The sequence below is a fragment of the Acanthopagrus latus genome, chromosome 4, assembly GCF_904848185.1.
Source record: "Acanthopagrus latus isolate v.2019 chromosome 4, fAcaLat1.1, whole genome shotgun sequence".
In the NCBI taxonomy this organism is placed as follows: Eukaryota; Metazoa; Chordata; class Actinopteri; order Spariformes; family Sparidae; genus Acanthopagrus; species Acanthopagrus latus.
The window spans coordinates 27,395,794-27,411,380 of NC_051042.1; the positions used below are offsets into that span (position 1 = coordinate 27,395,794).

Sequence of the window (15,587 nt, forward strand, 5' to 3'; positions counted from 1 at the left end):
GTCCTTTTCTTACAGCCTACACCTATCCACGTTCTTCGGGTAAGACTTCCCTCTTAACCACCATCTTCTGCTCTTTGCATTTCACCTGCTTGTTGTTATGAGCTGATTGATGGCAAGTGTCAAAGTTAGGAAGGCACGTTGAACTTCGGCGCAAGTTAATTTATCTTGTGTGCTGTAAACAATGCCAGCACAAGTTTTCCAAGACAAAGTTTGCCATGACCCAGCCTCGACCTTAACTAAATCTTATTGCTGGGGAGGAGAACAGCTGAACAGTACGACGTGAGAAAGCAACCAATGACATCTGTCATCAAAGAGCGACGATTATTTGAGGATATCAGACTGGCTGATGATGTGATTGGTAAATTTGACATATATGACATACGAAACTTTATTAAAACTATATGTTACACATCTCCTTCAATATGTTCCCCCCCCCCCAGTCTCAAAGTCTTGCACTCACTCCCGCTCCACCCCCCCCGCCTCTCATCCTCTCCCTCTCTCTTTCTCAGTCAATTGCATCTTGTCTATTTTCTTCATTAAGAGATACGCAGCATTTTTCTGGCAGGAGTGGCAGTTGGCTCCGCCAGGGTGAGGCAATTAAAACAACAGCAGATTGGAACAGACTGCGAGAACAACAGTGCAAATTGAAAGGAGCGCATGTAGTGGAGCAGGGTGTGAATAGTAATAGATTAGCTTCCTGAAAAGAACGAAGCGCACACACACTCACACACACACGAGCTATCCTCATGGGGAGCGCGAGCCATATGCATCTGCAGTGGACTGTGCGAGTGTCCGGGAAGCCTTCACTGAATCTGTCAGCTTGGATGGTTTTCGATAGCGGCTGCTTCGCCCGCTTTCGATTTTCATTTGTTTGGCAAGTCTCTGATAGTGGTAAAGCCCTCCAGATGGGCTAATGAAGGTGACAATGCCATAGAGAGAAGCCCGTCTATCTGGCTTAACAAGACACATCAGCAATCAAGGATGCTGACATTCCCCCAGAGGTCTTTTTTTGATGCTTTCTTTCTCCTTCCCGTTGTATGTGATAATGTGAAAAATCCCAAATCTGGCTTCAAAACATAAGAATTGGAGGATATACAAAGAATCTCAAATGTCCTAGAATATCACTTTTCATGTGGATGCATCCGATCATTGCTTCCCCGAAGCTTAGTTGTGATGATAATCTGAGTGTCAACAGCGGGTTGGAAACAGTCAAATGGAAGCAGGTAGACCTTGGCATCTAAATTCAAGAGGTTTATTCAGGAAAAATGGTCTCCACGAGAATCTGTGTACTGACATTCTCAGGCTGGATGTGTTCACTATTGCAGGGTTTTGCACGGATGCTTCTAAATAAGAGATGACCTTTGAGATACTTTCCATCCTGACCAATGAATCGAAGACCAGACTTGCCCTGGTTAGAGAAGACATAGCTTTCTTCATTCAAAACTTTTTTTTTAATCCAGATTTTTGTCTTTCCATCTTTATTAACAGCAAAAGCAAGATTTTTTCTTAAGATTTTGCAAAATTGGACCCAAAGGCAAAACACTCAGGCAGGCAGATAACAGGACAAAAGGGAGGCTTTAATACAACCATAAAGTCCAAAATGCAAAATCTAAGACAGAAGGTGGGCAGAAAAAGGCTGGCACAAAACAGACAAGGAACGCAGAGATGTTGAATGAAAACAGACGAGTTAATGGAAAACACAGGCTCAAATACTCAGGCTGTTATTTACTAATATAACACAGGTGAGCATAAAAAAATGGAGGAGAAAGCAGACAAATACAGGAAGTGGAAAGTAAAGCATGACACATGAGGATAAACCTCTACTGTATTTTCTTGAAATTTAACTGTTTGAAACACTCCTCGGAAATAAGATCAATTGTTCTTCCTCTGACGTGCTTATTTCAACAATATCTCTGGGTTACTTTCTGTGTTCTGTCAGAAATACTCTCAATCAGTCGAACTTTTTATTTTTTATCTTAAATTTTTTTTTTTGTTCACACTTTACAGTCGGCGCGGCCTGACCTCGTCATGACTACCTTTAACATTTGCTGCGTGTGGGAGTCGAACATCAAGAATATGCTAAATATGTGAAATCCACTTCGAGTTCACATTATATTCCCCTCCGCCTACATCGTGCCTATCACTTCTGTCTGTAATTGCTTGGCTGTCTGATCTTCACATTTGAAGTGCATACCGCAGAGGTTATTACACGGCTGCACTGTCGCCGTTCATTTCCTGGTAACAGTGGGTGAAAAGAAAGAAACGGCAGGTTATGTCACTTTTAGTCTGTGGTGTCAAAAAGTCCAACGCGTCACTGATCTGCTGTGTATTTTCTCCACACCAGACCATGTGTGTGGTTTCGAGGATGAGCGCATTTGTGGTTTCTCTCAAGACCGGAGCGATATCTTTGACTGGACAAGGCAGAATCACCTGACGCAGAATCCCAAGCGATCTGCCAATACCGGCCCGGAGACTGACCGCAGTGGAACCAAGGAGGGTGAGGAAACAAGGGGGGGGATCATTTCATGTTCAGATTCATTTCTGTGATTAGCAGTCGTGGCGGTGCAATGACAGAAACGTATCAGAAAATTAAAACAAAACAGAAATGGATAAATCAAATTTGTGTTCCAGACTCTGGGTGATTGAGCGTCGTCTTGTTGCTTTCAGGTTACTACATGTACATCGAAGCGTCGCGGCCTCGTGTGCCCGGAGACAGGGCTCGTCTACTTTCTCCACTTTACAATGTGACTTCAGTCAGAGGCCCCAAGGGCTCCGGCAGAGTCCCATACTGTGTCTCCTTCTACTACCACATGAAGGGCAAACACATCGGTGAGTAGCACGGCAGAGAATGGTGCTCATAAACATACACACGTCTTCTATCCCATGAGAGCATCTGTAGAGCACAATGACACAATATACAGGGGAGAGTATGGTCACAGTCATATCGCTCGGCTTCTGTCAAAGGCTGAACTCTGTGCTTGACCCTCGCTTGTAGAGCTTGTCAGACATGACATCATAGGTGTGTGTGTGTGTGTGTGTGAGAGAGAGAGAGAGAGACAGTAAGGGAGAAGAGTGGGTCGGAGTGTTACCAAAGTTCTGTTTGTATATGTTCCTGCTCCTGTGTGTGTGTGTGTTTGTGTTTGTGTTCGCGCGTTTGTGTGTTTGGTGGTGGCTGAAGGGGGGCAGTGGGTGTGTGATTTATGGCAGTGGCAAGTCACAATCAGTCATTTGGGCGAGCTGTTCATCATAATATGCTCTGTCACACAGCTAGAATGCATACATCTTGTAGCCTGCACAACTGCACACACACACACACGCACACACACACACACACACACACACACACACACACACACACACACACACACACACACACACACACACACACACACTCATCCTGTACAAACAGGCATGTATTCCCCCGAAAAAACACCAAGTAAAACTGGTAAAAATACATGAAGACACGCCCACTTTTGTTCTAACACAGACACACACACACACACACACACACACACAACCAAACACGCAAACCCAAACACACACTCATACACAAGTTGATTTATGTGTCCTTAGCCCAAGCATACAGGTTTCACTGTAACATTTGTCACATGCTGACCCGCCCTGCCTCCTAAGAATATTACAGTGTAAGGGCACAGTGTTCTGTGAGTGTGTGCACATGTGCGTACAGATGGGATCATGCAACAAATATGTGTATTTACCTGTATGGGTGAGAGAAAAGGCGTTAGCAATGGTTTGTTGGTTGGTCTGTAGCTCAATGGATCGATTACGATTACATTTTTGTACCTCACAGAACTCGGGCCATTACGAGGTTGACAGTTTTGGTTAAGAGTGAGATAGTTTGATGACTGCTGGATTAATCTTCATGAACTGTGTGACATATACATAGAGGGTATATCTGAACCACATCAGTGACACTCTGACTTCACAGGCAGGTCACTGATGCTGTGGTATACAGTATCTCAACATCTGAGATCGACATGATGGATGGCCACACAATTTAGATATCCATGGTGCACAGACAGTCTGTCCTGCTGACTTTGGTGATCCTCTGGTGCCACCATGAGACTGACTTTTAATTTCTTTATTTGAATATCTAAACAGCAACTGATCGATTGCTAATGAATTTGTTTCAGGCCTTTGATCGGACCAACCTCACTTTTCATATAGCGCACGGCTGCCAAATGTGAGGCCTGTGGTCCACTTGGTCAAATCTGCCCACCGGATGTTTGAAGAAAAAAGGAAAGAAAACACAAATAAATAAATAAAAAAATAAATGTTGTAATGTTTATGCTGTGAGGTAAAAAAAAAAAATGCTCTTTAAATATTTAGAATTTTGAATTAATAATTCATTAATTCATCAGCCAATTGAGGGAATATGGGATCTTAGTAACATTTTGCATCGTAACAAACATCAAATTAGGTGCTCGCTTTCGGCCCCAAGCCCGTCATTAAGTTCCAGTTTTGGCCCTTCAAGGGAAAGAGCATCGCTGATCTTGCGTCTTCGGCTGGTCAAGATTTGGTGTCATGCAATAGTTCAGTTCATGAGGAAATAACCTGCCGCGCTTAACTACATTCCCATCTGATTTAGACAGACTTTGAGTGTTGTTAATCAGCAAATGTTTGCATGCCAACACAGTAAACAAAACTCTTAAAAAAATGGTAAACATTATGCCTGCTACACATCAACACGCTAGAATTACTGAGCTTTTTTGCTGATGTACAGTCTCACAGAGCCAGACGCTACCTACCCACCTTCACATTTACTCACTGTTGACTGCAGCTCTGATTAGAGTGTGATGTGCCTGGTCAGAAATAAATCAAACATGTTGAAAAGTTGAGTGTAACCATCTCCTCCACAGGCAGGGAGTGAGACTGCTGACATCGATATGAACCCATTGAAAAACCACAAAGAACCATAAACGCACACAAAAGCACTCGGATGTCTAATGATTCATTTCTTGGATCTTTTTTCTTTTCTATTCCTGGAACTAAAACATGGGAAAACAATTTGAAGGTCGTTTTAGATTAGACCTCTGTCCACGATAAAACGTAAACAATTTTAACATGAATGGCTAAATCTCTGCGGAGGAACTGACCCTTTTGAACTGGCTGACATCGTTGTTCTGCTGAGCTCAATTTCCCCACCGAGAAACCAAGCGTTTTACATGGTTATACGGTCCGGGAGCTGTTTTGGAAAAACATTCTGTAAGTCTAGACGGAGGTCTGAAATGAGAAAAACAAAAATACATTTCCATATTCAACTGGCATGGTGTGGATGTTCTCCCAGATAAGCCAGAAGGACACTGCCTGCCAAGCAAAAGACAGCAGGCTATCAAAGTGATCCCCTAAAAACTCGCTAACAAAAATCAGAGAGGCGGTATGTTCGAAAGCCTTTTTCCGGTTCTTTGACACAAAGCAATTTTTAGAAACGCTGTTGAAATGTTGCACCTTTTTTTTTTTTTTTTTTCCAACCCACATATACATGTTGCCAGTGTTATAAACCAGAGCGTTACGTGAATATGAAACAGATGAGAGGATTCTTTTAAGGACAAGAAAAAAGATCTCTGACTGGTTCGGACTCGAGGTGTGAAATAGGCCGACGCTGCAAATAAAGAGCTTCCGAACGCGATGTGTTTTTTTATGGTTCACCTTAATGTGTTTCTCTTTGGACTTTGCTGGCAGCAACAATAAACCACATTTAATTAGTTTTGCTTGGCATCGGGTAGTATTTTAGACGGGCTCAGGTTTGCGAGTGAGTGCCCACTGGCAAGCTCAGTTGGAATCACCGGATTATTTTCACTTCAGAGCAATGGAAAACAAATTAGAGTTTGAGTTTATTTTGTATATTATACCTGTATATGTTGTTTTGGATTACGCTTGTATTAAGTAGGGCTTTTTAATTAGCTTGCCGTGTGAATATTTACAGTTCTTTGTGTAAGCCGAATGCATTGTCCATATCACATGCTGTAGAAAGTGTTACCTTGCTGTCAGGTGTAAGTTTAACCTTTCCTGTCTTTTCTATCTCTTTTTAGACACTACTTACTGTTAAAGAGGTGTCTTCTTCCAACGTTTTAGCTTTACATTTTCATTTTCAAGAAAACATTTGCTTAGGATTTAGCTAAATCCAGACTCGTCCCTTTTCTCAATGCTCCTGAATTGATTGTTTACTCAGAACTTGAAATGAAATGATTTGGCTTGCTGTTTGGGTGGCGGGAGCCAGACCGCAGGCTGCAAATCTCAGTCTCGTGTGCAGAACTTTAACATGTTCTGGTGCGGATGAGAGACAGAGGGAGGGCTGGTCGATTCTTGCTCATCTGTTATTATCGGCAGAACACGCAGTATAATTCAGAAGATGTCCAGCATGGCGGTGTGTATGTGTGTGTGCATGTTTGTGTATGTGTGGTTCTGTCTCTGTGTGTGGCTGTGTATCTCCGCCGTCCTCCTTGCTCATGATTCTACGGACAAGTAGCCCTGATAGAGCTGTGCCTTCTCCTCTGCCTCTCTGACACTCTTACCAACCCACTCTGCTTTACCCCAGTCCAATCAATGGACTGCTTATCAGAGTCCTCTCCCCACTGTCGGCTATGTGTGTGTGTGTGCGTGTGTGTGTGTGTGTGTGGGTGGGTGGTGATGGTGAGGGTGCAAATAGATAGGAGGGGAGAGAGAATGGGAGGTGAGTGATGGAGGAGACAAGGAGGCTCAGATATGTGGGGGTAGGATGAAAGAGTGGGCTGAGCAGCCAATGTCTCTCTCTCCATTATACAGTATAACTATATCACAGTGCCGCCCATGTCCTTTCAAATTGAAGGTGATGAACAGTCGCATGTGATTCTCTGATGGGGCTATTCCAGCTTCAATATCAGTGCATGATTTTTTTCCCCGGGAGCGTTCTGCCATTTGCACCTGGATATGACCTAAACAGTAGATGACCATACACAACGGTCCTGCTGTTAAAGCAATGGGTTTGACATTTTTTGGGGCAAAATGCAGTCATTTGGTTTTCTTGCTGAGAAGTTGGACGGAAAATCATTACACCTCGGGTTCAATATGAAGCAGGTAAACAGCTTGCCCGGGTTCATCCTAAAGTACAAAAATCTGCACCACTAATTAGCGCAATATATCCAATCTGTTGAAATGGGACACAGCTAAATAACTCTGGTTGTAAAAGTCATATTACCTTTAAACACAATTTAAAATATTATATGAATATGATATATATGCTATATATCCTTGAAAATGGATCCTTCCTTGACATGACTGTGTAAGCTTTAGGCTAGCCTAGATGCTAAACAGCCGTTACATTTGTTTCGCTGTTGCTTCACATGGATATAGCACATGCTTGGATTGAGTGATGTAGCGCAAGCCTTCCTAACCAAGTTTACAGATGTAGCCATGTTACCTAAGTAACTTACATATACGTAAAGTATGAAACATGACTTGGCTAGGTGAGTATGCTTTAAAGAAGTTACCCTGCTGTCTGATGTATAAAAGTCAATCCTTATACAGATTTTCATTCTCTATACGTTTCTCCTGACTTCCTCCTTTGCTGCAAGAGGTCACCATCTAGCAACTTAAAGTAATTATTTTATGGTAATAATCTGTTTTTTCTATTTAATTCATTTTTTTCTCTTTCAAATCTGATGGCAAGATGTTTTCCATTCTTCCACATTTCCTGTTAAAAGAACAAATATATTTGGGATCTTGTCATCTTTCTCTCATCCAAGATATAAATAAGTGTGTTTCCCAAAATATTGATCTATTGCAAAAACAAAAAAAGTAGCCTGAAATCAGTTGGTTTTCCACAAACCTGATAGATTTAGCTTCTGGCACATCTTTGAGTTGATACACCCTCAACATGTTATTTAACCTCACTGTTTGCCCCAGTGAACAGTTCGCTTCCCCTAGTCGCACCTCTCTTGTGACAGAGTGGGAAGTTAATTACCGCCAGCCTGCTCTGTTGTTTAATTCAAGGTTTGAAGAGCATTAGCCCAAAGACACACACACACACACACACACACACACACACACAAGGGAATGACAAACACTTGTGCGCACACACAAACATACATCAACATGCAAACTCACAACTGAAAGTGGATGTGCGTGCACACACACATATACAGTATGTGACACGCAGATAACTGTGCCCCCTGCCTGCATATGTGTTTAAGAGACTGGTGGATGGTTAATGTTCCAATTAGGAGCTGGCTGGGGATCGTTAAGAAGATGAATGATTCTCTCACACCTTAGAGACCTGCGAGAGGGAGAGAGAGAGAGAGAGACTGTTTGGACCACTTCCTTATGGCTCTAGTGGTGTCATTCTCTCAAGCTTGTTTTTTTTTCGGGGATTCAGGACAATCGATTTCCGTGTCATGTTGCGGCGATAGTTACAAATGTTTTTGGTTTTTTTAGGGTTTTGAAACGAAGATCCCGTGGCAGTAACGTCAGATACTGTAGGTTAATCGGGTCAGTTCATCAGCCGATCTCTCTTTCAGATCCTCCAACCTCTCTGCGTCTCCTTTCCATCGTTACGTGTTTGACTTTTCTCTTTTCCGTCCCCTTCCTGCTGCTGTCTCTTTGCCCCGTTTATGTCAGTGTGAAATAAAACCTTTCCACTGGACCGCTCATCCGAGGGGGCTTCACACATTTAATTTCACCTAAATGTCATCCACATACAGCATCTGAACTTAGAGCTTCATCCAAGTATATAAAAATTCACTGCACTTTTTTTTCCCACTTCTTATATAAACCAAGTGATGCCGTGGCAGAGCTGTGTTTTTGCCTATAAATACAGGCAGCTCGAACACAGCTGTGTGTTGTGTTCCTCAGAGTTTGGTCCCCTAGATGGTGTGAAACATATTCGATTTTTTTATGTGGTATTTAATGTTGACAACTTGACAGCAGCCAGATATTTGGTGATGCCGCATGACTGAATTTATGCCGGTGACAATCAGTCAGCCGGCTCCCTTTTTGCAGTAAATTGTTGCCGAGCTGTAAAACACGGAGCATTTTTATTGGGGGGAGAAGGCAGCGGTGACGATTGATACATACGTTTTCTCTGGTGACTCTAAACAATCAATTGAACTTTTGTAAGCATGTTGGGATCCGTCGTGAATCAGTCACATATCCTATCGTGCTTGGTAAAGAGATGGACAAACGTGATTACTGGGAACGGATGCAGTTTGGATCGAGCCGTCTCAGCTGATCAGAAACGACTCCCACCGTAGTCTGTTTGTTCAGCGCGTTCAGTTTTTATTCAGTTCACCCCATTCTGACTGTCGAGACTTGAACATACGTCTGCGTTGGTGGAGTACGTCGTTATGTGTGGGCTGTTAGGATTAAAATGTTTGGCCTTTAGATTTCAATAATCTTAAGGTCTATTACCCGCTTAACATAAATCAGTACTTAGCCTTTGCTTATTGACAGTTCACTGACAGTTTCTAATGATCTCTTCTGTGTGTGTGTGTGTGTGTGTGTGTGTGTGCTTTTTCACAGGCACTCTCAATGTGCTTCTGAGAGTGAGAAGCATCGCCTCTGTGGACTCGGTGGTGTGGACAAAGTCTGGTCAGCAGGGCCCAGACTGGAAGAAAGCATTCTTTGACATCAGCCCCAGCGGACCCTTCCAGGTAATGGCTTCGTGATTCCTCCTCGAAAACGACAACAACACAGCGGCGAAGACGGTGCACTACTTGTACTTTTAAACCAGCAGTGCAGTGTTCTTTTGCCTGCTAGCACGCCTGTTGTTTAAGAAAAACACATATACAACAGGGCACAGTTTGGAGCCTAAGAGCTTGTATCATCTGCTGAGAACCACACGCATGCACTCTGGACTGGTGCTAGTGCTGGTTCGGAAGTTGTCTCAACTTGCAAATCTTTTAAGAACCGGTTTGCTTTTTCACTGTAGAGTTACATCATTTAGTCACTGTATACGTCTCCAATATCCCATTGTTGTTAGGAGCAGCTCTTGTAGACTATGCTGACTCCTTTAAAGTGTTGCTCCTGGCTTTGCATACCTACACTGGCATCGGAACATCGGATCACCGTTGCTTCGATTTGCTGTCCATAATCTTCAAATCAGGATAAGTCAGATCAGCTGGATGAAAGCTAGGTTATTAGAAATGATGGTTATAAGTGGATTTAATTGGCTCTTGGTCAAGATAACTCCACCTACTGACCCTGACGTAAACAGTTCTTTGTTCCCTGTTGTTGTCACTGTTCTCCTGAATGCGAGCCAGTTTTTAGGCTGTCAAAACAAAAAAAGAACCGGCTCCAAAGGAAGCACTGTCTCCAAACAAGCACCTGAACCACCTTGGTTGAAAAGGGTACAGTGTGCTTATAGTGTGCTCTGTACTATTTGCTTGATGTTGAAAGGACTTAACCTCCAAAGCTGAAATCAGCCTCTAGTTCTTGCCTCTTGAGGGTCAATTCCACCACGTGCTGACACCACTCTCAGCGCTGCTTTGGCTTTTGCTTGAAGAAAAAGAGGGAAAAAAATGGGTTTTCAATTTTTAATGTCCACTGTATTCCTGTTTTTCCTGTCATCCCTCTCATCCTCGAGATACTTTCTCAACTTCAACCATTTCCTGTCTACTGTGTCTTCCCCCGAGGGGACTCCCTCGACTGCAGCCGAGATAGAACAGGGGGGATTTGTACTCTAGTGGCTGTGATGACTCAGTGGGCAGAATTCCATAAAGATTTGGGCTCGAAACTTTGCTTTGAATTTGATTAATTTTTCACAGGAAAATCTCCACAGTGACGTTTGAAGCTTCAAAGAAGCGGAGAAAGTCATCAAATTTAGATTTGCTTTTTGAACCCCCTTGCCACCTCGTACAGTGATGTCAGAGCTAACACATTTTAGCATCCTGTGTTGTTAGCACCCCTGCCAGCACCTCAGCCATTGCAGCTAATCACAGTCTTGGAACGTAAGCAAGGAGAGCATTTGCCCACTGAAATCAATAGTATCACATTATTATTTATCAAGCCACACAAATTTGTGCGAATGGCAGTACTAATGAAGGCAATGAAAAATGATACTTACAAATTAACCCCAAGCTTTTATAAGGGAGACTGGGGTGCATTTATCATGGATTAAATAAATGTGGGTACAGCATTTTGACATTTCAGTACTGAGGGAAGTATTGATGAACGACTTCCTCCGAGTGAACATTCAGCTCATTTTCTGCTGAATGTCAGCAGCAGGCCTATCCGCACAGAAACCAGAGGATTACTCGCTTCATCAAGAATGTGCTGATTTCAGGTTGGAGAACAAGGTTTCACACCGATTTCGAAAGATCCAAGTAGTATGTGCATGTAGCTACCTGCTATCATGAGAAAGAAAATGACAAATAACAAAGTTACAGAGCGGTGGCAGCGATCTCACACACCAAAGTCGTAGCCAAATATGACCAGTCCAAATGAAATGCATTTTCTTGGTCCTTGCAATGACACTGTAACACTACGAATATAAAAAAACAAAAACAAAAATGTTTTTTTTTGCCTTCTCTTGAATATAATCGAACTAGCTTGTACATGGGCTTTTACTGCTCAATTCATCTTAAAACTTGTGTAGGAGATTGTTGGACCCAAAAGTGAAAACCAAGGTAGGTGGAAGGTTTATTGAAAAGCTCAGCAAGTAGATGGAGTAGAGGCTGGGGTGTGGCTGGTCGCTGACTTAACTGGGGATCTGTGAGGTCGCTTGGCTGGCGGTTGTGGTGGTGGCTCGGTTGAGCCTGTGGCGAGGAGGGGGATCTCTCCCGTTGACTGAGTTGAGAGGGGCTGGGCATGTGAGTGGTGGCAGGATACAGGAGCGATGAGGAGGGGAACGGGTTAGTCTCAGAAATCACAAAAGAGCCTTGAATACCTCTGCTTGGAGAGTTTAACGATCTGGCAGCCAGGGAAGAGAACACCAGCCCTTTTTGAGCTGGCGCTGATGAGTAGACGAGCTGCAGGCGAGTGAGCCGGAGGAGCTCCCGCCGGTCAAGGACTCCAAGCCCAGCCTCTGCAGGAGACTCAGGCACAGACACACAGCCACAAATATACAGAGCTTTGGAGTCCATGAACATGACACAAAGGGCCACAAGCATACATGTGAACACCTCGAAAGGGATAACCCTTTTCCAGATGTCATGACCCGCTTACTCAAGCTCATCCACTGACCTTGCTGTGAGCAGTTTCAGGTAGTAATTATTTTCTTTTAATATCTCCATGCACAAGGAAACCCAAATCTACTCATGGATAAGAGGCTAGGTAACTAAGCTAGCTAATACAGATCAGCCAAGGTGGATGGCACTAGTATTTAGATCTGGACTCCAGTAGATCCATGAGTAGATGAGCGCTTCCAGTTCAAAGTTCAGGACAAAGAAAACACCATCACAAGTGTCTAGTCTAGTTTCATTATAGGCCCCAAACCCCTTCTTCTCACACCAGAACAATAAAGAATAATTAGAACAACAACAACAACAACAACAACAACAACAACAAAAAACGATGTTTGTGACGTCTGTGTTTTGTGTTGCAAAGATATCTACTAAAGTTAGCATGCTAACTTTAGTAGATATCTTTGCTCCCCTTGCTGCCCGCTTCTTCCGCTAGCTGCACAGCTAACTGAGCTAACCAGCTAACAGCAGCTACAATAAAAAGCAGTTGGCAGTTACTTAAATGATAAGATGCCCAAGTCTTACACATTGAGCACTGGTATTAGATCTGTACCGCTGTACAAACCAATCCACTGAGTTTAGATGCAGAACCACTGACAGAAAGTAGGATTGGTGCATATGGCTTGTTATTGAAGTGTGTGGATTTGATTACTAGAGTTTATATTCAGGTATGAAACACACTTTAAATACACAGATGCACTGTGAGACCCAACAATCAGGGTACAAGGCACAACAAGAGAATACTTGATTGGCTACAAGGACACTAAATTACTAATGTCAGTCCCCTCAAATGATGTTAAACTTGATTATTAACCGACGTGAACTCTTTCTCATGTCTAAAACTCTGACCAAGCTCAAATTAAGCGCAAGGGTTGCAGCCTTCCCCTTGTTTGAACTGCACAATATTGTATTCTCTTTTTCCTTGTTTAAGTTCAGCAGAAGTTCAAAGTTTTAGTTTACTGTCCACATTCAGTCAGCGGTGGAAGAAAGTGGACTGGGAGCCATAACAGAGGAAGCGGCTGTGTTTGAGGACTGTCTGTTGACACATCATTGAAGTCCCTTTGGCTTTTTGGCAGCTGCGCTTGCAGTCAGCTCTCCCCTGTTGGGATGTGGCCGAGTAAACTAGATGACTCAGACCTCCTTTCTGACTGGACATGATCCTTCCTCTCTCGCTTTTTTTCCCCAGCCCTTTTCCTCTTTTTTCTTTTTCGCTCTATTTGTGTTTGTATGTGTGTGTGTGTAAGTGCTTGTGTGTGTGTGTGTGTGTGCATATGCGTGTGTGTGCATCCGTAAGTTAACAACCCTGCACAGAGAAAAAGAGAAAAGTGAGAGGGGGGAAAAAATGATGATTGTTTTGTTTTGTGTGCCTCGATCCTCTGGTGTGTTTTTCTCCATCTCTTTCTGTCTTTTCAGTTTTTTTTGTTTCTTTGTCTGTCTGATCATCTTTTCTCTCCGGCCCTGTTGTGGGACAGGCGGACCGTTCAGGTCGATCCTTGCCTTGGTGTGCTTCCCCCCCCCCGTCCCGTCTCAGGGCTGATGACTAATGGCTCTAAAATCAACACACTCACGAAAGAGAGTCTTCAAGTAACCAACTATTCATAGACTCACTCTGTTTCCATGTATGGGAGCGATCTTTACACACACACAGATATGTTGGTGCACTATGTAAGATGCAGACACATGCACACATGCAAACTCTTTTTTTTTTTTTTTTAAACACACACACAGCAGTCTCCTATCCCCTGCAGCAATTAGCTATGACAGGTCAATTAACAGGCTTATTTATGAGCAGGGGATGCCTGCTAGTTGTGTTGTAATGATTCCAGATACTCGCCGTACGTGCACGGGGGAAATTGAATCCATGATGAATGCGGGCTGAAGGTCTTGGCTAGGGGCTGCATTTGCTCTTCATTAACTATGCCTCTGCAACACCATGTTTCTTTCACCATTAAAGGGAAAATTAAGTCCGAAACAGAGGGCACACTGTGTGTTTTAGGGCTACTCTGTGATGCTGGACAGTGCGGACGTTATCGTATTTGCATGCTAACGAGTCTCTTAGACAAAGTTTCGGCGTGCTGCACAGACAGACGGACACACACACACACACACACACACACACACACATATTCAGTATACAGTTCACTCCATTTGTTCTCCCACACACACATGTGGCTAAAGTAACTTGGTGTAACAGGTTCTGGCTCGTCTCAACATAACACAACATAAACATCTTCTACTGTTTAATTTTAACCAATAACTAATAAACTAATATTGCCAGTACATCAAGAGATTGGACACATATTCTGACATGATGCACAACCAACAGTGCACAAGTTGTGAAAAGGAACGTGCCTGGAAAAAAAAAAAAAACGACATACTGTGGAAACGTCACATCCGACCAGCACCTCCCCGCTATTTTAAAAAATCTAATTATGAGGGTTATGATTCTGTTTCATCAGCTGACTTATTGATGTTTAAATCCGCAGTATGTGGGATCAAAGTGAAAAACTTAGACCGTTCTATATCACTATATACACTTCAAAAGCTGAAAACAAACACAGTCCTTCATAGCTTGCTTTAGAGCGCTTGAAAAATAATTTGAGGTGTCTTCATGTCACCTGTAACTCTGATCTACACAGATGGAAGCACGCACACACACACACACACACACACACACACAAGCACGTATGCACAAAAATAGGTTACGAGGAGAGGCAGACACCAGCAAGGAGAACCATGTCCTAGGCAGCTTAATTGGTCCAGACACCATAACCTGCTGGTAATGGATGGAATTATACAGTCAAGAAGACGACAGCAAGGAGAAAACTGTGTGTGTGTGAGCAGAGGAGGAAGTGCATGAGAGACGCTGAAAGGGGGTGTGTGCGCGAAAGGGAGTGAGATGTGTGGATGTGTGTTTGTCATCATCAATAAGGCACTTAATGCGTCTTAAATATTCATCCCCCTCCCATTTGTATCGCGACTCAGGCGGAGGTAGGTGAGGCAGATGGATGACCAGGGAAGGTTGCATGCGAGAGAGGGGTCGTCTCCTTGGCAACTGAAGGTTGCCACGTACTTAACTATTTTTGCCTTCACTCTTTCTTCCCCGCGAGGTCTCTCTCATGCGTACATGCATGTTTTAGTACCGTATCCTCTGCACTGATTGCCTAAGTATCTCCAGGAAATCTTGTATTTGAAACTTGAGACTTGCGCGTGACTTGAATTTGAGTGTAAAACAAAAATAACTTAATAGATAACATTAATAGTTAGTATAATATCTAGTAATGTATAAAACAATTGACCCATGATACAGAAGTATGGGCTATAGAGATAATCATATGCATCTTATTGTTGTAGTCTTTAGGCCTGTTTATCTGCAGATAATGTCACGACTGAAGTCTGAGAGGGCTCAGT

The 15,587-nt window shown here is 43.1% G+C and overlaps 1 protein-coding gene across 2 annotated transcripts in view; it reads left to right on the top strand.

Annotated features, from left to right (window-relative positions):
• The window catches only part of LOC119018622 (MAM domain-containing glycosylphosphatidylinositol anchor protein 1), a 211,433-nt gene that overhangs the window by 173,611 nt on the left and 22,235 nt on the right, over positions 1-15,587 (top strand). For both annotated transcript variants that reach the window (XM_037096435.1, XM_037096436.1), the window contains 4 exons: positions 16-39; positions 2,345-2,497; positions 2,668-2,829; positions 9,517-9,647. In XM_037096435.1, the coding sequence (XP_036952330.1) occupies positions 16-39; positions 2,345-2,497; positions 2,668-2,829; positions 9,517-9,647 (470 nt within the window). The remainder of the gene's footprint in view (positions 1-15; positions 40-2,344; positions 2,498-2,667; positions 2,830-9,516; positions 9,648-15,587) is intronic.